The sequence below is a fragment of the Hypanus sabinus genome, chromosome 11 (genome assembly GCF_030144855.1).
Source record: "Hypanus sabinus isolate sHypSab1 chromosome 11, sHypSab1.hap1, whole genome shotgun sequence".
In the NCBI taxonomy this organism is placed as follows: Eukaryota; Metazoa; Chordata; class Chondrichthyes; order Myliobatiformes; family Dasyatidae; genus Hypanus; species Hypanus sabinus.
In genome coordinates this window covers 44,033,526-44,060,340 of record NC_082716.1, presented here as the reverse complement: position 1 = coordinate 44,060,340, position 26,815 = coordinate 44,033,526, and the positions used below count along the sequence as shown (strand labels likewise).

Below are 26,815 nucleotides of genomic sequence, written 5' to 3'. Positions count from 1 at the left end.
TCAGTGGTTCCCAAATGGATGATATCGCTCCCCTGGGCGATGTGAGTTTCTAACTGGATGATAAAGATAAAGGAGATGGTGGGAGGGGACTTGGTAGCAAGGAGGTCAGCTTAAGGATTACATGCTTAGTTTAAGAAATAAATTACTCTTAGCATTTTATTCTCAGTGTCTTATAATGAATCACAATGACCACTTAATCACCTCATCTCTTGCTAACCCATCATTCTCTTAGACTTTGTTCAAGGCACATTATAGTTCATGAATCAATGTGGCACTTTTGTACTTGACACATTATGAGAAACACGGACCGAGGAAATGGTGTTTTTTCTGGGCCTGATATGCACTTCATTGCTGTTCACTACTGTAGTTCCCATACAGTTGTCGTTCAGACTCCGACTCTTTGTGACCTTTTCATGGCAAGATATGATTTCTTCTGCACAGATACTGCTGCTGCCAAGGTTGGGACCCAGCTGGGTTTGAACTCAGGACCATCTGCCTTGAAGTCCAATGCTAATGCTACTACACCACCAGTCGGTGTTGCAATTCCTGTGAATTAGGGTATGACATACAAAGGGTTGAAGTTCAGGCCATAGCTACAGGATCAGTTCAACATTGAGGCAAGTAAAGCCTCATGGAGTAGAGAGCTGAATACCAGTTTATCCTTTGCCCTCAGCCTTGATGTCTTAATCTTAAACCTGGTTCAGCACTTGGAATCAGCTAAAAATGGGTTTATTTCTCACTCTTGGGCCTGGACTCCACCACTTCTATCCAGCCTGAAGTCTGCTCCAGCAATGGGTTTCACAGCCATACTTGCATTCTTTATAATCAAGTTAGCCGAATCCTTCAGGATACCACAAAAATGCCAGGTCAGACTGTTCAAAAGCATGTCCTTAACAGATGAAACAGCTAAGAATGTGGAAGACACTTTGTGCAATATACTTAGCACAACAGAATTTGCTCTGGCAATTGGATGAGTCAATTGGAACTGGAAAATAAAAAATTCCAGAGCAGATTTTTGATCTCCAAGTTTAACAAAATCAAATCTTCAGGCAAAAATCAATCTTTTTTTTGTACCATGTGGTGTGGGCTTATCAACCGTTATGAATGATGCACAAATCATTAAGTACTGTTATCACAGCAGTAAACAAAATCATCTCATGCTCTCAGTTCTCAGCTATTTTGAGAGCTTAGTATTGAAAATGACAAAGTTTATAGGCTTGCTGTTGCACACAGAAGTCCGATAGCTCTCAAAATGGCCCGCAATGCTTTTATTCACGTTTTGAAACTGATAAAATTCTTTGAAGACTCGAATGCTTCATTCAGTAAACAACTCAATAATGTTAGGCATGGCATTCTTTATTTGTCAGAAAAGTAATCTGAATTTTATCAAAGTCAAATGATTTGTCTCCACATTTCTGTCCAAGTTAATCTTACTTAAGTGCAACATTGACCATCAAAACCTTTTCCAACTTCCAAGCTTCTGAGTTGGAAGAGAAAGAAAGAACAAATACCAGATGATGATCTTCAAGAGCAGAAAACTGTGCCCTCTTGGGTCAGCTGCATAAAGAGGTGTCTGAGAAACTTAAGGTTCTTCACTCAATCCAAACCCTTGAACACTTGTAATGATGAATTAAACAGAACAAGGACAAACAGTAACTGGAGTAGCCTGTTCACATGGAACTAGTATCCATTCATCAAAATGGTACTTTTGGAGAAAAGGGGGAATAGATCAGAGGAATACACACAGTTGTAATGGACTTTTATCAGTCTTTCTCAACCAAAAGCCCTGTAAGAACCATGCGATCTGCAATCTGCTTGAGGGCCAGATCAGTAGTGTTCAGTTCTGACAATCAGTAAAATGCAAGAGGTCCAGGTATGACCTTCAGAAAACCATGTCACAAGCAAAATGGCAATCCAGACCGAACATGAATCACTGAAGGATGCTTGACAGCTGTAGCCGGGCTTGAATACCATCACCTTCTACAAACTGAAAGCAAGTGATGTAGGTGACAACAGGACTTCATTCTCAAATGAGATCAACGCCTTCTGTACCTGTTTTGATTGTCAAAACATGGAGGCACCTTTATGAACTCCCAAGGCCCTCAGAGATCATGTGATTTCAGTTTCTGACGCCAATATGAAAGCATCCTTCAGGAGGGTGAACCCATCAAAAGCATCCGGCCCAAATGGGGTACCCGAGCAAGTACTAAAGACCTGTGGTGGTAAACTGACTAGAGTATTCACCGATATCTTTAAACTCTCACTTCAGCAGCAAGGTACTGCCTGCTTCAAGTAGGCTTCAATTATACCAGTGCCTAAAAAGAATGTGCTTAGCTACCACAATGACCATCATCCAGTAGCACTTACAACCACTGTGATGAAGTGCTTTGAGAAGCTGGAGATGAAACATATCAACATCTGCCTGAGAAGCCACTTGGATCCATCTTAATTTGCCTATCATCACAAAAGGTCAACAGATGCCATTTCATTGAATTGAGGATGCATATATCAGCATGCACTTCATTGACTAAAGCTCAGCATTCAATGCTATTATCCCCTCAAAGCTAATCAAATAAACTTCAAGACCTATACCTCTCTACCTCCTTGTGCAATTGGATCCTCTACTTCTTTACTTGCAGCAGCCAATCAGCTTGGATTGGCAACAACATTGCCTACACAATCCCCATCAGCCTCCCCAACAGTGAGCACACCTACACAGAATGCTGTTGCAGGAAAGCAGCATTTATCATCAAAGACCCCACCATCCAGGCTATGCTCCTTTCTTGCTGCTGCCATCAGTAAGGTGGTAGAGGAGTCTCAAGACCCACACCACCAGGTTCAGGAACAGTTACTACTCCTCAACCATCAGGTTCTTGAACCAGATGGGATAGCTTCACTCACCCCTGAACTGTTCCCACAACCTATGGACTCACTTTGAAGGACTCTTCATCTCAAGTTCTCAATGTTTATTGTTTATTTATTATTATTTTCCCTTTTTGTATTTGCACAATTAGTTGCCTCTGATGATTGTCCATCTTGTTAGGGGAGGTCTTTCATTGATTCTATTGTGTTTCTTTGTGTTTACTCTGAATGAGAAAATGAATCTCAGGGTTGTACATGGTGACATATATGTACTGTGCTACTAAGCTTACTTTGAATTTTTGAACTTTATGCTAAATTTTACAGCAGGAAAAAAAATCAAAATTAAGCTTACTGTACATGTCAGAAGGATTTCAAGCTTTCACATTACACAATAAATTAATCCATGTCAAATTACTAAATAAGGTGAAAGGAATGACAGTTCTCTTTCTAGTATTAAATTTTATTTAATTAATTGCATTTAAAAAGGTTCACCTAAAAGTTCGATCATAGTCACCATGATTCGAATGATTTCTAAGGAACTAATTTCAGCAGTGGAACACAGCACATATCTCAAATCTAAAAGAATAGTTAGTGCTAGCGACAGAAAGTATTTCTTTGCTTCAAATTACTTCATGTAAACCTATTTTGGCATTATTGTGCCTTGTAATGCAAAACGATACTCATTAACCTTTGTATAAACCAAGTGTTCTGAACCACATGACAGAGTCAGATTTATCTTTCCACAGTATTAATTATGAAAATAACAATAAAATTGAAACATCCACCATGCGCCAAGGTTTAAAATTTTTGACCTTCATTGTGCCTAATACTTACTTGGAGCGAAGCAGGGACAGGATACTGCCTTTACCTTCATGTCCAATAAGCCATGATATATAATGGAGTGGCTTTATCCTGTTAAAATTATAAACATCGTAATACAAACAAGTAAATACTTACATAATACTAAAACATAAATCAAAAAAGTCAGAAGCAACAATTTGACATTCCTGATTGCAGATTTTCAGATGGAATAAAAATGAAAATTTAAAAAAAGATGTCAACATTAATTAAATATATAATCCCGGCTGTGTATAGGGATAATTTGTAGAAAAACCTTTGAATAAATTAGAGACATAGGAGGCTGCAGATCGCTGTCTCAATGTGAAACAACAGCTATCTATTTGTAACTACAGATGCTGCCTGACCCACTGAGTAACAACGGAAAGACTGGGAATGGAATACAAAACTCAAACAGCCTAAGAAACATGGAAGAGCAAATCTGTGGCAAATTTCTGACATACAAAAACACTAGTACAGTACAGTGGGGGATGTAACTTCACCATAATTAGGATTTGGTCAATATAAGGCGTGTGGAATTTCAAAAATTACATTTGGTATGGTTTATTTTTTTTAGGTAATATCTGGAAAGAAGAGAGGGTAGCGATTTGAAATTTACTTTGGAAATGAAGATGACAAGAGAACACTTGTATGATAGTGATTGTAATTACGTTAATTTAATGCAATATAGTATTGGAAAAAAATACAGATAAAATAGGCTCTAAATTACTGGATTGTTTACTAAGTGTGGACTGGAAGCAACCACTAGAAAGTAAATCAATTCAATGGGAAGCATTCGAAGTTCAAGCAATTCAGGGTATACATGATCTAATAAATAAAATGAACAGGACTATCTATTCTAGAGCAACAAGGATAACAAGTCAAAAGGGAAAAATAGCTTACATTAGATGCAGAGCTTAATAAACTAGTGAATTCAAAATGTATAAAAAGCTAAAAGTAGAAATTAAGAGACCAAAAAAAAGAGGATAGAGTAACAATATTTACAACTAAAATCAAAGAAAATATACAAGTGCATAAAAGGGAATAACCAAACCAAGGAGCCCAACAGAGACCAAAATAATAGCATGTGCAGAGGCAGAATTGGGCAAGGTTTTTAATGATTAAATTGCAACTGTCTTCTAAACTGTAGAGAAAGATCCAGAAGATCTAACTTAAAAATGAAAATTTAGATATCATTAACACATTTCATTAGAAGTGAAATAACACTGAAAGTGAATCAACTGGTGTCTGAATAAAATATATAACTAATGTTGAGAGACAAATCTGTAGAAGGCATAATCATCAGTTTCAGATCAGTCTGGCCAATGGAGTGGTGCTCAAGGATTGGAGATCAGCTAATGTTCCACTGTTGTTTAAAATAAGAATGGGTATAAAGCAAGTAATTATGGCTCAATTTGTTTGAGCAAATTAGTGGAATCAAGTCTAAAAATCTTCTTTTAGAAGGAATAGATTAACTTCCAAAATCTGTTAAAGAAAGGTATGCTTAACTAACTTGATTGTTTGAGGAGAAAATAAGGAGGAAAGATGATGTGAAAATATATGATGGCATTTACAAGGATTTCAGCAAAGGTTTTGACAAGATTCTGCACAGCTGATGTGTGGAATTCAGGGGACAGCGAAAAATTGGAACTAAACTTGCTCGATCATAGGAAGCAGCATAATGCTTGAAGGGCATTTTTGTTTTTGGAATGCTATTAGCAGTGGGATCCCACTGATTTCAGTAGTCAGCACCTTGAAAAAGGAGTTATAATTTTAAAAGCTTGAGAAGCACATAAGTAAGCTGGCCTTACAGTTTATGAAAAGTTTTTAACTGCAGAAAGATATATCTGGTCATAAGAAAACAATAAGTTTTCCCTAGGATACTTAGCCCCTACTTCCAACCTAGAAATAGGTCAAGAAGTATTGTACGTTAATCGCAAAGCTCATCTTCCAAGGGTTTAATGTGGCAGTAATTGAAACCTCCTGGTACTTTTAGAAATGTACTTGACAGGTAATACAGGCAACCTCAAATTAATAGGGTGGGGTGCAGGGTATGTTCCTAGTAAACAGTCCATGGGCAGGTCAAAGTTATCACAAAAAATAAGCAAATTCAGGTAGTAATATTCACAACTTTTTATATGTAAGCGCCTTAAAAAATATATTTTAGAATGCAATTCTATACCTGTAATACTGTTTCTGAGGTGGCAGCGCCCAAGTTATATTCAGAGAGTGAACATTCTTCACAGGAATAACTGCAAAATAAAGTACAATAATGTTATTTTTTTTAAGCTTGACTTCAAACAGCCATAATGTCTATTTCAATTGCATCACAAGGTATATTTAAAACTTGTGATACATTTGCTGTATCACCGAGAATGATTTAGGCACATTGCTCTCTGCTGAAATGCCTCAGTGTGAAGGAAGTTTGGGGTCTATTTAATTGCATTTCAAATACACATTCAGTGATAGCCACTGAAAAATCAAACACCCATTAGTTAGAATTCACGAATTCTATAAAGACATCATTGCTTAAAGAAATTATTTCAGCTTCACAAACCTCACTTTTAGACGTTATTTTTTTCCAGAAAAATTATGTCATTCTTAAATGACAAAGTATTTTTGCTTCCACCTCTAAGTGGCTTTTTAAGACCAATCAAAAGCAATTAAACCACACTGTTAATAACAAAAAGTACAAGGTGAAATTAGACAAGGCCCTTAAAGAATTTAAAGGAATCAAGGAGGATCCAAGGAATTAAGGGAGCTAAAATAGGCCATGAAATATCCTGATCAATTGCATTATTTATATTTATTTAAATCTTACATCCGGCCCACAACACAAGGGAGTAAATATCCTTGCTTACTGACTCAGTCGTAATTTACAGACATGTGAATTTAAGTCTAATGGCTTGTAACAAGAAGCTGTCCTGTAGCCTGTTGGTCCTGACTTTAATGCTGCGGTACCATTTGCCAGACTGAAGCTGAAATAGTTTATGGTTGGGTGACTGGTGTCCTCAATGATCTTCCAGGCCTTCTTTGCATACCTGCTGCTATAAAAGTCAGCAGGAGATTAAGGAGGATTCCAAGCATCTATAATAGGAGTCGAGAAAAGGGTAGATCCACTCAAGGACAAAGGAGGAAATTCATTTGTGGATCCAGAGGAAGAGCGAGGTCCTCAATGCACGTATAACAATCTTGCATTTATGTTCTTAACAAGTGTTTTGCATTGGCATTCTAGGAAAAGGACATAGATTGACAGTCCAGGAAAGGATTTGGTGATATTAAGGAGGAAGAGGAAGTGTCAGGCCTCTTGAAAAACAATAAGATGGATAAATCTCCAGGATCTGATCCCAAGACACTGAGCAAGTCAAGGGAAGGGATTGCTAGGACATTGACAAATCTCTGTATCCTCTTTAAATATGGGCAAGGTCCCAATCAACTGGAGAACAATTAATGTTGTGCTCTGTTTAAGAAGGGCAACAAAAATAATCCAGGAAATGATGGGTCTGTGATCTTACAAGTTCCTGGTAAGGAAATTCCTGAAGACTTCTAGGATCAGGATTTCCTTGCATTTAAAAATGCGTGGACTTACAGGGGACATTCAGCATGGTCTCATGGTCTTGTGAAGAGAACCCTAGTCTCACAAAAGTAATAAGAGTATCAAAGATGAGTGATGAAAAGAGGGCAGTGGGTATTGTTAACATAAACTTTACTACTTCTAAGTTGGTCCAGAAGATTAACCCAGATGATCACAATAAGTTGTTAAGCTGGATATGATATGGCTTGATTACAGACAACAGTGGTAGTACTGGAGACATGTCATTCTGACTGAAGATGTGGAACCAGCATTGAGATCTCTGTTGTTTGAAAATAACTTGGATTTTATGAGGACACACTGTAGTGTAGATGTTAGCATAATGCTTTACAGTGCCAGCAACCTGGGCTCAATTCCTGACACTCTCTATATGGAGCTTGAATATTCTCCCCATTACCAGTGTGTTAATTTTGTGCTCACACATTGTAAAGATGCACAGTTAGTAAGTTAAATGGACACATGGGTGTAATTGGGTAGGACGGGCTTGTTGACCGGAAGGGCCTTGTCTACCTTGCTGCATCTCTAAATTAAAAAATAAATAAAATATAGGTGGTCCTATTAATAATTTTGCAGACCACACAAAAATTGGTGGGGTTGTGGATAGTAAGGTAGGTTATAAAAGGATATAGCAGAAAACAGATCTGTTTGAAATATGGGCAGATGGCATTTAATCTGGACAAAGGTGAGGTGATGAACACTGGAAAGTCAAATGCAAGAAGACTGCATACAGGAAATTATAGCCCTGAGGAGTATTAATAGACAGAGGGATCTTTGCAAGTCCATAGTGCCCTGAAAGGGGCAACACAAGTGGACAGGATGGTAAGCATGCATGAATAGTCAGGGCACTAAGTATAAAGGAGTCATACTGTAGCTGTGTAACCCATCAATTACAGTAACTGGCATTATTATCTGCACTTCTGGTTAACTAGAGGAAAGATGTGGAGGCTTTGGAGATAATGCAAAAAATGTTCACCAGGATACTTCCTGAATTTGCATCAAATAACTTAGAGGTTGAACAAACTTGGATATTTTGCTCTCAAACAGCGTAACATGAATAGGTAAGGGATAGAGGGACAAATCATGTGCAGGCAGATGGGATTAACCAGAGTCGGAACAGATGTGGTGGGCTGAAAGACCTGTTGCTGTGCTTTTCCAGTTTATATACACATTCAATGCATTTATGTACACAAACTATTACACTGGTACAAATTAAATATATATTATAGTATTACTGTATGAATAAATAAAATGAAGAACCTTAAAGTATGATAAAAGTAAATGATATCCAATAGTACACATACCTCTATAAAGTTTATTAAAAGCAGGTGTATCAAAGGGACCCCCGACATCAGAAAAATCTGGTTTAGGAAGACCACTTCATGTGAAAAACAAACATCAGGAGAAAATAAATATTTATTTGTCACATTTTTCAGAAATGAGCATTAGCAATTATATTTCTCAGTTCTACAAGTATACTTCTAAACCAGAATTCATTTTTTAAATATGCATGATAATAATATGATGTACCAATTTTTTGTCTTGCGGCATTCAAGTTATTCTTAAAATTAACAAAAAAAAAATCTTTGGCTACCATAAATCAAATTCATTAGTGAAACCAATGATACAGAGCAGGGAAACCATGGTTTTAGAACTCAATAATACTGACTTGCCAATCACATTTTCACTGATGTCAAGGCAGAAGTGAGCAACAAACAGCAAACTCACCATTTGCCTACCCAACAATACACTGTGCACAGCACATCATCAAAAGCCACGCCACAGAAATAACCACAGCACAGCTCATAAAATTACCACTGAACCAGTGGATGACTCAGTTGCTGTTTAAAAGACACAGCAAGGTTCATTTTCCATGTGCTCTGTACCTGGATACAAGGGAAATGGTATAAACCAGTGTTGTCCAGAGCATCCACATATTAGGGTCTTCACACTGGAAATGTGTACCCAGCCCCTTGAAATGCTTTGACATTCAGTAAAGGGCCACTCAAGTCATGAGGAGCTGTGCAAGAAAAGTAGTCAAAATGGTGGCAATTCCTTTTAAATTGTTGAAGGCTATGGCATTCGTACAAAGGCGGATGGGAACCAGAGTGCCAAAATAGATAGTGGAATGGGGGTAAAAATAAATGATGTTAGTAGTTCATGCAAAGTCACAAATAGTAAGGTTGAGTGTGGTGGTAATAATATTTTGAGGTGTGTATATTTCAATGCAAGGAGTATTGTGGGAAAGGCAGACGAGCTGAGGACCTGGATTGACACATGGAATTATGACATCATAGCCATTACTGAAACTTGGCTACAGGAGGGGTAGGACTGGCAGCTCAATGTTCCAGGGTTCCGATGTTTCAGACGTGATAGAGGCAGAGGGATGAAGGGTGGGGGTTGGGGGGGGTAGCTTTGCTAGTCAGGGAAAATATTACAGCAGTGCTTAGGCAGGACAGATTGGAGGGCTTGTCCACTGAGGCCATATGGGTATGGGTGGAGCTGAGAAACAGGAAAGGTATGACCACATTAATAGGTTTGTATTATAGACCACCCAATAGTCAGCGAAATCTACAGAGAGATAACAGACAACTTCAGGACACAGAAAGTTGTGATTGTAGGGGATTTTAATTTTCCACACGTTGATTGGGACTCCCATACTGTTAAAGGTTTAGATGGGTTAGAGTTTGTAAATGTTCAGGAAAGTTTTCTAAATCAATATATAGATGTACCAACTAGGGAGGATGCAATATTAGATCTCCTACTAGGAAATGAGTTAGGGCAGGTGATGGAAGTGTATGTAGGGGAACACTTTGGTTCCAGTGATCATAACGCTATTAGTTTCAACTTGATCATGGATAAAGATAGATCTGGTCCTCTGGTGGAGGTTCTGAACAGGAAAAAGGCCAAATTTGAAGAAATGAGAAAGGATCTAAAAAGCGTAGATTGGGACAGGTTGTTCTCTGGCAAGGATGTGATTGTTAAGTGGGAAGCCTTCAAAGGAGAAATTTTGAGAGTGCAGAGTTTGTATGTTCCTGTCAGGGTTAAAGGCAAAATGAACAAGAATAAGAAACTTTGGTTCTCGAGGGATATTGGAACTCTGATAAAGAAGAGAGAGATGTATAACATGCATAGCAACAAAGAGGAAATAAGATGCTTGAGGAGTATAAAGAGAGGAAGAAAATACTTAAGAAATCAGGAGGGCTAAAAGACACAAGGTTGCTTTGGCAGTCAGGGTGAAGGATAATCCTAAGAGCTTCTACAGGTACGTTAAGAGCAAAAGGATAATAAGGGATAAAATTGGTCCTCTTGAAGATCAGAGTGGTCAGCTATGTATGGAACCAAAAGAAATGGGAGAGATATTAAATGGGTTTTTTGCATCTGTATTTACTAGGGAAACTGGAATGGAGTATATAGAAACACGGCAAACAAGTAGGGAAGTCATGGAACTTTTACAGATCAGAGGAGGAGGTATTTTGCTGTCATGAGGCAAATCAGAGTAGATAAATCCCCAGGACCTGACAGGGTATTCCCTCGGACCTTGAAGAAGACTAGTGTTGAAATTGCAGGGGCCCTGGCAGAAATATTTAAAATGTTGATATCCACAGGTCAGGTGCCGGAGGATTGGAGGATAGCTCATGTAGTTCAGTTGTTTAAAAAAGGCTCAAAAAGTAAGCCGGGAAATTATAGGACGGTAAGTTTGACATCGGTAGTAGGTAAATTATTGGAAGGAATACTAAGAGATAGGATCTACAAGTATCTGGATAGACAGGGACTTATTAGAAAAAGTCAGCATGGCTTAGTGCGTGGTAGGTCATGTTTAACCAATCTATTAGAGTTTTTCGAGGAAGTTATCAAGAAAGTGAATGATGGGAAGGCAGTGGATGTTGTATACATGGACTTCTGTAAGGCCTTTGACAAGGTCCCGCATGGGAAGTTAGTTAGGAAGATTCCGTCGCTAGGTATACATGGAGAGGTAGTAAACTGGATTAGACATTGGCTGAATGGAAGAAGCCAGAGAGTGGTAGTGGAGGGTTGCTACTCTGAGTGAAGGCCTGTGACTAGTGGTGTGTCACAGGGATCAGTGCTGGGTCCATTGTTATTTGTCATCTATATTAATGATCTGGATGATAATGTGGCAAATTGGATCAGCAAATTTGCTGATGATACAAAGATTGGAGGTGTAGTGGACTGTGAGGAAGGTTTTCAAAGCTTGCAGAGGGATTTGGACCAGTTGGAGGAATGGGCTGAAAAATGGCAGATGGAGTTTAATGTGGACAAGTGTGAGGTATTGCACTTCGGAAGGGTAGAACACTGAGGAGTGCAGTAGAACAGAGGGATCTGGGAGTACAGATACATAATTCCCTAAAAGTGGCGTCACAAGTAGATAGGGTTGTAAAGACAGCTTTTGGTACATTGGCCCTTATAAATCAAAGTATTGAGTATAAGAGTTGGGATGTAATGGTGAGGTTGTACAAGACATTGGTGAGACCAAATTTGGAGTATTTTGTGCAGTTTTAGTCACCTAATTACAGGAAGGATATTACAGGAAGGTTGAAAGAGTGCAGAGAAGGTTTACAAGGATGTTGCCAGGACTTGAGAAACTGAGTTACAGAGAAAGGTTGAATAGGTTAGGACTTTATTCCCTGGAGCGTAGGAGAATAAGGGGGGATTTGATAGAGGTGTATAAAATTATAATGGATATAGATAGAGTGAATGCAAACAGGTTTTTTCCACCAAGGCAAGGGGAGAAAAAAAAGTGGTCATGGGTTAAGAGTGAAGGGGGAAAAGTTTAAAGGGAACATTGGGGGGGGGGCTTCTTCACGCAGAGAGTGGTGGGAGTGTGGAATGAGCTGCCAGATGAAGTGGTGAATGCGGGCTCACTTTTGACATTTAAGAAAAACTTGGACAGGTATATGGATGAGAGGGGTTTGGAGGGATATGACCCAGGTGCAGGTCAATGGGACTAGGCAGAAAAATGGTTCGGCACAGCCAAGAAGGGCCAAAAGGCCTGTTTCTGTGCTGTAATGTTCTATGGTTCTAAAGAGGGGAGAAATGAGATATTTCTGATCCCTATGGAACATAGGGATATTTGGTGTTAATGAGCTTAGGTGCATGAAGCATACCCACAATCAACTGATTTGGAAAAAGTTACCATCATACATGAAGATAAACCACCTGATTAAAGTACTAAAGTGTATCTACTACCCATGGAATGGCATTACAAGAAGCCAATATTTTTGAATATGAAAAATACTCAAATATAATTCGCAATTTTTCTTATAATCTAAAAAAAATGCATGAAATACTGTAACGATGCAGAACAGGTCCTACTTGTTTGGTATTTGAGAAAAAATTTCCTTCACCCATGCTTCTAAAGTATCCAGGCTTTCTGCAATTGTTAAAAGGAAAATGGCATTAGTTTAACCCATCGCATGCTACATTCATCAAAATTGTTCCTAAATTTAAGTCTAGTCTTCATTAAAATTCACTGATGCATCCTTGAAATTCAAGATTGGACATCTATATCAAATGCTTTCTTACAAAACTGACAGATGGTGCGCTTTTAAAACCAATTCTCTCTCTCTCTTTATGCAAGTCACAGTGTAGAGTTCAGAATAGAACAGGTTCGTGAGCTCTAGAACTCCAAGCAAGAAAACATGGGAGTAATCGGTCACATCTGCAGCTATACTTGCTGCCCTTACAGCTGTGTTATTTATAAAACATCTTCCAAAGATTTTTATCAAAAAAATTGATTACTGATATTTGTGTATATTGCTTACCTGCTTTTCCAGTATCAATTTCTATGTCCACATTTATAATTTGCAGTTTTCCTTGTAAGCCTGCCATACTAAATTTGCAGTGCACATCGAAATCTATGATAAGTACGATAACCTTTCAAGGTAAAGTTGATCCTCCGCACAGGAACTTGCATAAATCAATGGGAGGATTTTGCACTTCTGTATGCAAATTTGGAAGCCGCTGACAGCAGACTGTACTTCAATGGTGCACAGCTCAAGAAATCCACTGTGCAAAAGAAACTTGAGCTAAATGTTCTTCAATTTACACTCACTGGAGAATTCAATACCAGATAGAAGGCACATGGGGCAGCCTCCATTGATTTCAATAGAAAGGAACAACCTTTAGCAAAGGTTTGTTAATTTTAAAAGACTTGTGGACTTCCGGTAAGATGGCGATTGTTTAGTTGCTCCAAACTTTTGCTCCGTTATTCTTCTTACCTTTGCACTATATGTCTCCCTTCTTAAACCTTAGTTAGGTATTTCATTAGTTCTCTTTTACCTGCCTGCGAACACATCTATCTTATAATGGCTACCAAAAGTACTAAAACCGGGAAAAAGGAAACTTCTATGGCTTTGCCGGCTGACATTCTCGCTGTTCTGGAACAACATCGATAAGATACTTTAATGGATTTTAGAACTGAATTTAGAACTTCTTTCAACCAGCTGAATGTCAAACTGGATCAGATGAATGCTAGAGTGGATGAACATGCTGAACATTTATCTTGCATTGACGTAACTTCTGAAGATTTAAAACGCCGTGTTCAATATCTTGAAACTCTCTGCTCCAACCTAGAGAAGAATAGTAAACTTTTTTCCAAAATGGTGGATCTTGAAAATCGGAGCAGACGTTGCAATCTATGAATTCTTGGTTTGCAAGAGGCCACCGAAAAGGACTCTCCCGTTGAATTTTTTTCTAAGTTTCTCTGTGAGATTTTTGGGAAAGAATTTCTTCCAACTCCACCTGAGCTTGTAAGGGCACACAGGATCTATGTTCCTCGAGCAATTCTGGGTTCCCGCCCACAGCCGATTATTTTATGCTTTCATCAATACCAGGTGAAAAACCGTTTGACGATGGAGGCACTCCACAGAGGTACTTTTGCTTTTCAAAATACGGTCATTCATTTTGTGGAGGATTTTGCCCCCCAGGTTCTGAAGATGCGTGCTGAGTTTAAAGATGTAATGAAAGTGCTTTTTGATCGCGGATTCAGACCCTCTCTCCGAAATCCAGTCGATCTTCAAATTACACTTACTACTGGAGATTATAAGTGGTTTAAATCAGTGAAGGAGGCTGAGGCGTTTGTTGGAAGTCTTCCAGCCACCTCGTCTTCTTCGGAACCGGCCTGACCTTCTAAAATGGTTGATAAATACTTCTCGAAGTAAAACTATTTTTTTCCGAACTCAGACTTTACTTGACTAATTCGGTCATTATCTATTGAAACTCTAAGGGTTGTAGTCAATCTCTCCCTGGACTTGGTGCGTTTTTTCTAAATAGATAATTTAAGTTTAATGTTTCCCTGCGAACTTTTAGATTTTACCTGTGTAATCTATTTTATTTTTGTATAACCTTATCTATAGAGAACTACAATTGTCTTTAACTTGTTTTGGAATTTTTGGAGTTTTTTTATTGAAGGCCTCCCTGTTGCTTGATTCATAGTTTAAGTTTTGCTTTTTTTTTCTGTAAATGGTTGATAAGGACTCTCTTTGAATTTTATAATTTCCCCCTTTTCTCCCTCCCTTTTTTTCCTTTTAATCTTTTCTAATTTTTCACGGGTAGGTTAGTTTTAGTTTTCTTCTGATTTTCTTTGTATTAAGTTTTATACTTCTGTTGAAGTTGTTCCTATTTGTAATTCTGTTTTCTAGTGCATAAATTAGTTATTATTTGCTATATTATTTATACGGAACTTTTGTTAACGACACAGAACTGGAAGTCATACTTGGGTTAATTTTTTGGGTAGAGCTAGCTGCTTTTTTAGGTAGCAGTCTAATTTTGGGTTGCGGGGGGGGGGGGGTTCTGCAGTTCCAACACTACTCACTGTTTCTTTTGTTTTCCTTTGTTATTCAGGACATGTCTCTGTTTTGATTCTACGGATCTGTGTTTACATTTTTGCTCCCAAACTGTTATTGTACTGTTTGATTTTTTATATGCCTGCTACCTTCTATGCACTAACAATTGATAATTGTTAATTCACTTAAATTTGTGAGCTGGAATGTAAAGGGATTGAATCATCCTGTTAAAAGAAGGAAGGTCTTCTCGCATATTAAACAACTCAAAGCTGACATTGCTTTCCTTCAAGAAACTCATATTCATAGTTTTGATCATTTTCGGCTTCTGTCAAAGTGGGCGGGTCAGCAATTTTGCTACCAAAGCTAGTGGGGCGGTCTCATCCTTATTAATTCAAATATTCCTTCTGAACTCCATAATAAGATATCTGATATATGGCATTCACTCTTCTCTCTAATTATGGTATTTCTGATATATGGCGTTTCCTTCATCCTACTGAGAGAGACTATTCTTTTTTTTCCACATGTTCACCACACCTTTACTAGAATTGACTACTTTTTACTCGATAATCAACTTATTCCATTTGTCTATCCTTGTGACTATCAGAGTGTACTGATTTCTGACCATGCCCCAATTACTTTGTCTTTAAATTTTCCTGGTCTCCCTCAGAGGAATAAACACTGGCGTTTTGACTTGACTTTATTATCGGATGATGATTTTCTAAAATTTATTAAGGATCAGATAACCTTTTATTTTAACACCAATACATCATCTGAAATATCATCCCAGATTGTCTGGGATGCCATGAAAGCATATTTGAGGGGTCCAATAATCTCCTATACAGCAAATCTTAATAGAAAGTCCTGTGCAGATCGATTAGACCTCATTAATCAGATTAAAGAATTGGATCAACTGTATGCTCAAACTAAGAATCCTGAATTATACAAGAAGCGTATTGAACTTCAAACTAAATTTAATCTTCTGTCTACTCAACCTGTCGAACTCCAACTTCTTGAAAGTAAGAGTCGCTTCTATATGCATGGTGACAAATCTGGTAAATTTTTAGCCAATCAGCTGAGACGTTCCAAAGCCAAACAACATATTAAAAAGATCCGGAAGGAAAATGGAGACTTTACATCGGATCACTTAGAAATCAATGACACATTTAAAAATTTTGATTCCCGACTTTATTCCTCTGAATCTTTGAATGACAATATCTCTGTTGATCATTTTTTAAATAATCTGAATATTCCTTTGCTTTCATCTGATTTTAAAGCCAAACTTAATGCGCCTATATCATCAGAAGAAATATCTTTTGCAATTTCTGCATTGTCTTCAGGGAAATCTCCTGGACCTGATGGGTTCCCCGTAGAATTTTATAAATCATTCTTTTCACTTCTTTCTCCTCAGTTATTCTCAGTATTATCTGACTCATTTAATTACGGTAAATTGCTACCCTCTTTTAATGAGGCATCTATTATTCTTTTATTAAAAAAGGGTAAAGACCCAACAGAGTGTTCCTCGTATAGGCCGATTTCTTTGCTTAATGTTGATGTTAAAATCTTGGCCAAAGTTTTGGCTTATAGATTAGAAACTGTTATTCCCTCTATTATTTCTGATGATCAAACTGGTTTTATTAAAAACCGTCTTCCTTTTTTTAAACATTCGGCGTTTATTTAACATTTTATATTCACTCCAACTGGGATTCCTGAATGTGTTATTTCCCTCGATGCGGAGAAAGTACTTGATCGTATAGAGTGGAACTACCTTTTTGCAGTTTTAGAAAAATTTGACTTCGGTCAATGTTTTATCTCTTGGATCAAATTGCTGTATTTGTGTCCTACTGCTTCTGTTTTGACTAATTTTCAGAAATCCCAGTTATTTAACCTCAAACGTGGCACCCATCAGGGATGCCCTTTAAGTCCCTTTCTCTTTGATTTGGCTATAGAACCTTTGGCGATAGCATTTCGAAATTGTCCTGAATTGACCGGGATTTGGAGAGGGGGTGTTGAGCATAAAGTTTCTCTTTATGCTGATGACTTATTACTTTTTCTTTCAAATCCGTCTACATCCTTACCTCCAATGTTTTCACTTCTTGATCAGTTTAGCCAGTTCTCTGGCTATAAACTTAATTTACGTAACAGCGAACTTTTCCCAATTAATAAAGAAGCACAAGAATTAACATTTTGTGATCTCCCTTTTAAAGTAGTTCATAATCAATTTACTTATCTTGGGATTACAGTCACAAGGAAGTTTAAAGATCTCTTTCGTGAAAATTTTGCCAATCTTTCATATACTATAAAACAGAGTCTGTTACAATGGTCACCTCTATCTATGTCTTTGGTAGGTCGTATTAATGTTGTTAAAATGTATGTTCTCCCTAAACTTTTATATTTATTTCAATCAATCCCAATTTTTATTCCCAAATCTTTTGATTCCTTAGACTCTTATAATTTTGTCATATCTGTGGAAGAATAAGCGCTCTAGAATTAATAAAGTTTATCTCCAAAAATCTAAAAAAGGGGGTGGGATGGCTTTACCTAACTTTCGTTTATATTATTGGGCAGCCAATATACGTTGTGCTACCTTTTGGTCTTTTTTCCATGGCCAACCCGAGTGCCTAATTGGGTGGCAATGGAGTTGAGTTCCACTAAAGATTTATCTATCTCTGCACTTCTTGGCTCTGCACTCCCTAGTAGTTTGTCCAGATTAATTGTTAATCCTCTTGTTAGACACACTTTGCATATATGGGCTCAGTTTAGGAAATCTTATGGTTTCCATGGTTTTTCCTTTTCTAGCCCTATCTTACATAATCACCCTTTTTTTACCTACTACGTATGATTCAGCATTCCATGATTGGTATAGGAAGGGCGTTAGACATTTTGAAGATCTTTTTATTGATAATCGCTTCGCATCTTTTCAACAGCTCTCTGCTAAGTTCAATCTGCCCAATGCTCATTTTTTTAGATATCTCCAAATTAGACACTTTATTAATCCTTTAATTCCTAACTTCCCTGAAATGCCTGAGAAAATTGTTATGGATTTATTTCTTTCTATTAATCCACTAGGTAAAGGTTTAATATCACTTATTCGTGATAAATTAGCATCCTTATGGCATGCCCCTGTGGATAAAATTGGGAGCATGATTTAAATATCTCCTTATCTGATGAGACTTGGGACTCGATTCTCAAATTGGTTAATTCAACCTCTCTTTGTGCTCGCCATTGCCTTTTACAGTTTAAGATTGTTCATAGAGCCCATATGTCTAAATCTAAACTATCTCGATTTTACCCTAATATTAGTCCTCTTTGTGATAAATGCAAAAGGGGCGAAGCCTCTCTCATTCATATGTATTGGTTTTGTCCTAGCTTGGAGAAATTTTGGAACAATGTCTTCATAACATTATCTTATATTCTGAATCACCACCTAGAACCTAACCCTTGAATTGCTTTGTTCGGTTTTTTGGGTGAGACAGATTTACATCTGAGTTCGACTAAGTGTCGAATATTATCTCTTGCTTCTCTCCTGGCTAGCCATTTAATCCTCCTTAGATGGAGAGATGTTGCCCCGCCCATGCATGCTCAATGGCTTAATGATATTATGTCCTGCTTAGACGTTGAAAAAATTCATTATTCAGTTCTTAATTTGGATACAAAGTTCCATAAGGTCTGGGGACCTTTTATTGAGTACTTTCATAACCTTCCTCTTAACTAAGGTTTTTTTTCGGTCCCTTGCTTTCAGCTCCTTTTTTTTGGTAGTAGGCATTAATATCTTCTGTTGCTAAGTGTATTTACAGTTTTGGGGGTTTGAATGTCCTGATGTATACTCTCTATATTATGTTGTGGTTGGTCTGGAGTTCTTTTTTGTTGCGGGGCTTGGGGAGGATACTAATTTTACATGTCTTCAATTTGGGTGCTTTCTCAATTATCTTCTTTTGTATTATATTATTATTGTATGTTTACTTTTGCAATGTATTAACGTTCTTCATTTCGATCTGGGGTTTTTTATCTGTAGCGATGTAGAATATGTATAAAAAAAACTAATATAAAAAAAAGACTTGTGAATAGTTTATTAGTTCAGACATACTGTTTTTATCTTTTCAGTACTTTTAATCTCTACTTGGTTAATCAATTATATTTTTAACCTGTTTTAGGCTTTTAAGTTTGAGTTCTTAACTTACTGGGCTTTATCTTCAATGACTCAACCCACGTCTTCTTCATAACTACCCACCGCTCCCATACAACCCCCATGGCTACGTTAACCTTTTATGACCCTGTAGAATCCTCCAGCTGTGGCCCCCATGGCAAGGCAGATGTGACTGAAGCTGAGGCCCAGCTCATGGATGCCACTGTCATAAAATCTGCTAAGGTTTTTAATTCTAAAAACAGCTTAACTAGCTCTTAATAATTAAAGGCGGCATGAATTTAGTTCAAATTTATAAATAACCAGATTTTAACAAAACATAAATACTATATTTATGATAAATAAAAAATTAAAGTGAACTTTTTTTTAAACCAGGGATGCCATCTTGCACGATAGACATGGATGGCAAAAAGGTGAGGCTCAAATTTACCATTGAATTTAGTTGCTGAGGTGGAAGTTGAAGATGCACTGAACATCAGAAGGTGAAGGCTCCCAAATTCAGTGGCTTTCTCTGCTTTTCTTTTTAAATGCTTTAAATATTTTTAGCTGCTTTAAGCATTTTAAGCTTTCACAGTTCTGGATAAAATAATAATTTGGCTGTGGAATATTTTCCATCCATTTGGTGTGCAGGACTTCTGATATTCCCTAAAGCATGGATGTGCACTCAACATCCAGACTCTCACTACTGTTGGTGCAAAGTTTATTTGAGAGTAACAAATGTGAAATTTCTAAAATACATTATCTTAATCATATAGCAAATGTTATAACATTAGGTGGCACTTCTATAATTATTCAAAGAATCACTACTGTATCGTCCAGAATCAAGAGTAAATAATGCAAACAATGAATATTCACCTTTTGACTGGACAGCCAGAGTCATGTATTGAGCAGAGTAATGGCGCTTCCAAAACTGTTTAAGTCTAGCATAGGTATCAATGTTTTTCTCTTTTGGTGTATGTTTCAGTGTCTGTGAATTTCCTGTTGATATTACAAAGATATATGAATCATCGCAGTGCAAGAACAAAATTAAGAAAAGAAAAGTAATATGGAAATAGACATCTTACCCCAGAAGAATTTTCCCATAGGATGACCAGGTCTAGCAAGACTTCCAAATAATAATTCTTTTCTACTTGAATCAGATGGCATAGCAAGCTGAAACTCTGAAAAAAATTGTTATTTCACATAAATATTACATTATTCGTTTGAGATTACCAAAAATAATAAGCATTTTCAGCCTGTTCAAAAGACTTTAACCAGAAAAATGTATATAATTATATAACAGTACATTACCACTATCTACTGTCTCTACTTCACGATCAATGGTGTCTTGGATCATTAAGGGGCCAATGAAAAATTGTGCCCACCTGAAAGAAATACAGATTGAGATGGGTCTGTTGTTATAAAAGCAAAGGTTTTTGAAAAAATAATGGCAAAACTATTAGTGCTCACCATCAGTCCATGAACTTGACAGCAATATTAAGATCTCCAGTATTGTGAAACTATATTTATTCCAAATATTACCAAGTTTTATTCCTAAATCTTTTTTTGATATTATTGACTCCAAAATATCCTCGTATGTGTGGCAGAATAAAAATCCTAGATTAAGAAAAAAATATTTACAGACGCCTAAGAAGGAGGGTGGTTTGGCTTTGCCAAACCAGAGATTTTACTATTGGACAGTTAATATTCGATAATTAATATTTTGGACACAAGAATCAATTATAGCATCTTGCCCACAATAGGTAAATTTGGAATATAAATCTGTACAAGACTTTTCATTGTTTTCTATTTTAGGATCTTCGCTTCGTTTTGCTTTATCTAAACTGAATAAACAAATAACTAATCCTATAGTTAAACATACATTGCGAATATGGTTTCAATTTCGTAAATTCTTTGGCTTGGATAAGTTTATCTTATCAAGCCCTATTATATCTTAACATTTTTTTTCAGCCCTCTTATGGATCAAGCCTTTGTATTATGGAAAACAAAAGGTATAACATATTTTCATGATCTATTTTTAGATAACAGTTTTATGTCCTTTGAACAGCTATCTAATAAATATAATTTGCCTAAAACTCTTTTTTTAAAGATACGTGCAAGTTAGAAATTTCTTGAATAATATGTTACAGTCTCCAAAATTATGTCCATTATGGAAAAAATTTTAGCTCTGAATCCTTGCCAGAAGGGTTTAGTAGCCATTATTTATAATATGATCATGAAAATACAGCCAAAAGTATCAGAAAAAAATTGAGGAGGAATAAGAAAAAGAACTTCATTGTCTTATACCCACTGAGCAGTGGGAGAAAATTTTACAATTAGTCAATTCTTCTTCTATTTGTGCTAAACATGCCCTAATACAATTTAAGGTTGTACATAGGGCTCCACATGTCCAAGGATAAACTTGCTCGATTTTATTCTTATGTTAATCCAACCTGTGACAGATGTCATTCTGAAGTTGCTTCATTGACCCACGTTTTGGTCTTGCCCTTGCTTGCAAAATTATTGGAAAGATATTTTCAGTACTATTTCAACAGTTCTGAATATCAAATTGCAACTGCATCCTATTACTACAATTTTCGGTTTACCAATGGTGGATAATATTTGTTTATCCCTCTCAGCCCGGCAGATGATTGCATTTGTTACATTAATGGCTAGAAGATCTATTCTATTGAACTGGAAAGAAATTAACCCTTCAACTATATTTCAGTGGTTTTCTCAAACTATTTCTTGTTTGAGTTCAGAAAAAATTAGAAATGTTGTCTTTGACCCTTCAGTTAAATTTGAAAAAACTTGGAGACCATTTATTCAACATTTTCATATGAGCTAAACTGACTTTCCTAAACCTTACTTTTATTATTCTTAATTATTTGGATGGAGGTGCAGAGTTATTGACTCTACTGTGTATATTTGACATAATCCAATGGCCCATGTTGGTTAGGTTTTTTTTTGGGGGGGGGGGTTCTTATTTACTCCATTTTTCGTAATTACTATGAGTTTGGGAGGTTATTATATATGGATTATCATCTATTTATATTTATACTTTAACCTATTAATTATGTACTCTCAAACTCTGTATTCATGTTTCATTTATGTTTGTTTAAAATTAATAAAAAGATTTAAAAAGAAAAGAAAGGAAATGTGATTGAAGTATACTTAACATGCCAATCAGCTAGAGTGCGACAACTCTTTGTGTGCAGTTTAAATCCCTTTGTGCGCTAGCAGCAAAAGATGTGCGTGCAGGCACACCTCATAGGGAACATTGCTGCACAGGGTTCCTGTCCTCTTGCGACATGACAGAAACCACTACTATTTATAATGACTGTGCTGCTGCTGCAAAAAGCAGATTTTCATGGCGTTTATGCCCTGGGTAAATACATCTATCACAATAAACTGGCAAATTAAGATTACATTTCACATACCAAAACTAGTAAGAATAGAGAGAATTAAAGTAAGATCACATAGTAGCCAATCTGTTCAGTGGTCAATTCTCACAGAAAACACCTTTCTTTATACAGCTCAACACAAGCTAAAACTACTTGGCTACTTGGCTCAGACTAATAAAAGAATGTTTTCAATGAATTATGGAAATTACAACATGTGTTCATTCAAATCCCACGATCCCAACCTCCATATTCTCCAAATATACTTCACTCTCTACTTATCAAATATCATACCATTCTCTTTAACCTCAAGGTATTTTCCCTTAGACAACTGCTCTGCCCAATTGCAGAATGTTGTGAACACAGCCCACGCAATCAAAGACCCTCCCACCCCGGTCATTCTCTTCCATGCTCTCTCCATCAAAAGCTTAAGCCTCAAGGGCTGGTATCCTGCTGCTATAAAACCCTTGTATGGATTTCTTGGGCAATAAACATCTCCTGATCTCATAATCAATCTTGTCGTGGCCCTTACACCTCACTTGACAAGCTGCACTTTCTCTGGAACCTTAATAATACATTCTGTACATGCTTTTTTACTACCTCAATGAACTTGTGTGTAGAATGATCTGTCTAGATGCAAACAAAGCTTTTAACTGTATTTCAATAAAAGTGCCAATAATACACCAATTACCTCAGATATCCCATGGTAAAATATTACATAATTAAATATCCTTGGTTCAAGAACTTTCTCCACTTCCCTCTTTCTTCTTTCAGTGAAAATCCTTGATATTTGTGTTACCCAAATTCCCATTCATCTTTCAATCAATACATTTTTTTTTGCACTGCTGCCACAAAATTCAACTGAATTTGCATGCTACAAGCTACATCTGATTTTCTCCTACTATTTTTAGGGTGCTGAAAATGTTTCACCTCTCTTTCAATGCTAAAACTATTGCGGGTTAAAATTATATATCTACAGCTATATAACCTCCAATGGTGATTCAATGGGGAGCCACACACCTTAACATTACACAGGAATAGTTTAAACCCCAACAGCCAAGAGAACAAATATGAATTTGAACCTAATTCCATCCCAAAAAAAGCCTACACGGAAATTAATATGCCAGATCCCAATACACTGGAGCAGACCATTATGTAATTTGATATTTTCCTTACAAATGAAACTGGTCTAACAGAGAGTGTGAAATTTAATACTACTAAGTACATTTCACATAGATGAAAAATTGAGACAGAAGGATTTATGGATTGGAATCAAATTTCAACAGAATCAGTCAGGCATAGTAAAGGATCTGTAAAAATAGGCAATATAAAGAAGCAAATAAGAATAAGTGAAAGACAGATTTATGGAGGTCAAATGTGCTACAATTTATTTGGAAGATGATGCTTTCAATATCATTGGCAATTTTGAATATTATACCACAAATTATAGTACTTATTTTTGTACTGAATAATGAAAAAATGAAATTCATAATACTGGAAATTCTGGGAATTTGGAGTAAAAACAAAATGGAAAAACACAAGGAATACTTGGAAGGTCTGGCATAACCTGTGATGTGAGAATAGCAGTGCTGCTTCAAGTTGATGAGCTTTGATCAGGATCTTTGTTATGAAAGGTAATCAACCTTTTTCTCATTCTACAAATAATGAGTGTTTTCCTCTCTTGAAATGAGGTTGAGCAATTCCAAAGCAAACATTATTTTGAGACGATGTAATTAAACTTAAACTTTACAACTCTCCAATGTCCATTCGCTTTGGCAAATAAAGAAAAACTAGAAGCAACCACTGATGAATCAATTCCACATTTTCTTCCAAATGCTATCATTAAATATACATCAGTCGTTGCTGGAAAAAAAATCATTTTTACAAGGTGGTGATTACATCTGCTCTTAATTACCTGAACAGTGAAAAGATATGTACCCAAATATTAATCAAATCATCCTCAGGATTGATCTTGCATTTTGTGAACTTCTTTAGTTAATGATTTTATGTACTCAAAAACAGAAATTTTGCCTCCTCATCAAAAGACCATTTGCCTTTTACAAACAAGAAAAAAGTCTGCAGTTGTTGGAAATCCAAGCAACAAACACATCAATGCTGCCTGGCCTGCTGAGCTCCTCCAGCATTTTGTGTGTGTTGCTCATGACCATTTGCCTTTTATTAATTTTACCCTTCTGACTGAGAAAATATCAGCAACAAGTTATCATGGGTTTATACAATAAGCTCAACAGGTAGCAAATGTGGAAAAGGAAAGACTAACTTTCAGATGAAAAACTCTTCAGGAAGACTAGAAAAGTGAGAAAACGCACTCATTAGTTTATTTTCTCTCCCCCCCCCCCCCTTCTTAATGCTTTCATTAATCTCTTTACAAAACAGCTCTATATATTAGGATCAAGTGGGCATCACAGGCCTCATCATATCATACCTTGCCCTACCCAGCCTCCCCCACCCTCTCAGCAACTTAACCCTAACTTGATTTTTAATTTTCTCTGTTCTGCCACAGGTCTTAAATCCAAAACATGAAATGTTTCTTCCCCCACCCCCACCACAGATGCTACCTAATCTGCTGAGTATTGGCAGCTTTTCTCTTTTTTTTTTAAAAACAAAAACAGATTTTCAATTAATACCAACAATACAACTGTAAATATAAATGGTTATGGGTTATCGAATACAAGCTTACCTATCAAGGGCGGCCTTAAAGTACTTTCTCTGGACGTCAAACTGAAATACTGTGTGCTCACAATCAGTTGATGCATTGTCACTACCACCATGTTTTTTCAGGAAAGCATCAAAACCATTCTCATCAGGATATCTTTCACTCCCCATAAAGACCACTGCAACAAAAGTTAAACGTATACTGGAAACAAGAATCAAGAGACCATAAAACTATGACTACAAAAAAGTACAATTTATTCAATTTACAAGTCATGTGTTTTGACAAATTAAAAGAAAATTCAAAAGCAGAGTTCAATTAAATTCACTGTAATCTAAGTGGAATCTCACTTTACAATCTCTATGGAAGGAATTAAAAGTACTGAATAAGATGAGTTAGGATGAATGGCTGTGTTGTGCTGACAAATCAGAGTTATGCCAAAACAAAATTACACTTCTTACTGCTGTCATGAACATAAAATATCAAATTGCATCAGTTGCAAGATAGAATTAACTTCCCTGTCCTCCTGGATGGCAAGTACTCAAGTACAGTGGATTCCATTTGATTGGGTGATGTCAGGACCAGTACATTTTGGCCCAATTAGCCAAAAGTTCATGGTAATAGTTAACAGGTATAAAAAAAGACAAACCACCATTTAACTGAGTAACAATTTATGTATTTAAATGAAATAAAGAATGAATTAGAACACTAGCAATACCTCTACAGTACTATAAAACTAATTTCTAAAAGTTATTTACAGAGGAATTCATCTGTCATGTTTTTTGATTGACTGTAAATGAACAAAATCAGTATGGACAAGTGCAGATAATGGACTGCTTTCATACAATGCTTTAGACAACTGCACCTTCCAAATCCTCATTTTCATTGTAACACTCAATATGATTAACTTGTTGAATTAGTGAAATAATTTCATTTTCACTCCTGGCCATATCTGGTATCTCCAAGCCTGAATGTTCGAAACCACAGAAGCAAAACAGTTCCGAACTGTCTTCCTGCATACTTCCTGCCAACTATCAATGACATATATCATTGCTTTTTGAACACAAGCACATGCAACTGCTGCTACTTAAAAACTGAACGACCTAAGCACGGTATAGTGATTAATAGCCACGTAAGTACACGATGGATGCTAGTTAGAAACCGTTCAGCAACAAGCTTCTGCCCCAATTAAGTAGCATAGTGTTCCAAATAGGAGGGAATCACAGCTATTTTCTTGTTTTGTTTTTATTCTTCAAGATGTCCCAAATAAGTGCCTGTACCTAATAACCAATGGCTCAATTAACGAGAATGCACTATTTTTCACATCCTATCCATTCAGACCATAAGACAGCAGAATTAGACCATTTTACCCATTGAATCTGCTCTACTACTCAGTCAAGTCTGATTAATTTTCCATCTCAACACCATTCTCCAATGTCACCAACCATTCATCTTATAACTTCGATGCCTCTCCAATTAAAGAAACTATCAACCTTCACTTTAAATATACCCAGCAACTTGGCCTCCATG

General features: G+C 36.7%; 1 protein-coding gene across 1 annotated transcript in view; it reads right to left on the bottom strand.

The window, feature by feature from the left end:
- LOC132401907 (nardilysin-like) overlaps nt 1-26,815 on the bottom strand; it is a 77,581-nt gene that overhangs the window by 39,957 nt on the left and 10,809 nt on the right. Inside the window, exons 4-11 of the mRNA XM_059984251.1 lie at nt 25,313-25,466; nt 20,525-20,598; nt 20,299-20,394; nt 20,090-20,212; nt 12,623-12,680; nt 8,593-8,666; nt 5,882-5,951; nt 3,697-3,774 (exon numbers count right to left, since the gene is read on the bottom strand). Of these exons, the coding sequence (XP_059840234.1) occupies nt 3,697-3,774; nt 5,882-5,951; nt 8,593-8,666; nt 12,623-12,680; nt 20,090-20,212; nt 20,299-20,394; nt 20,525-20,598; nt 25,313-25,466 (727 nt within the window). The remainder of the gene's footprint in view (nt 1-3,696; nt 3,775-5,881; nt 5,952-8,592; nt 8,667-12,622; nt 12,681-20,089; nt 20,213-20,298; nt 20,395-20,524; nt 20,599-25,312; nt 25,467-26,815) is intronic.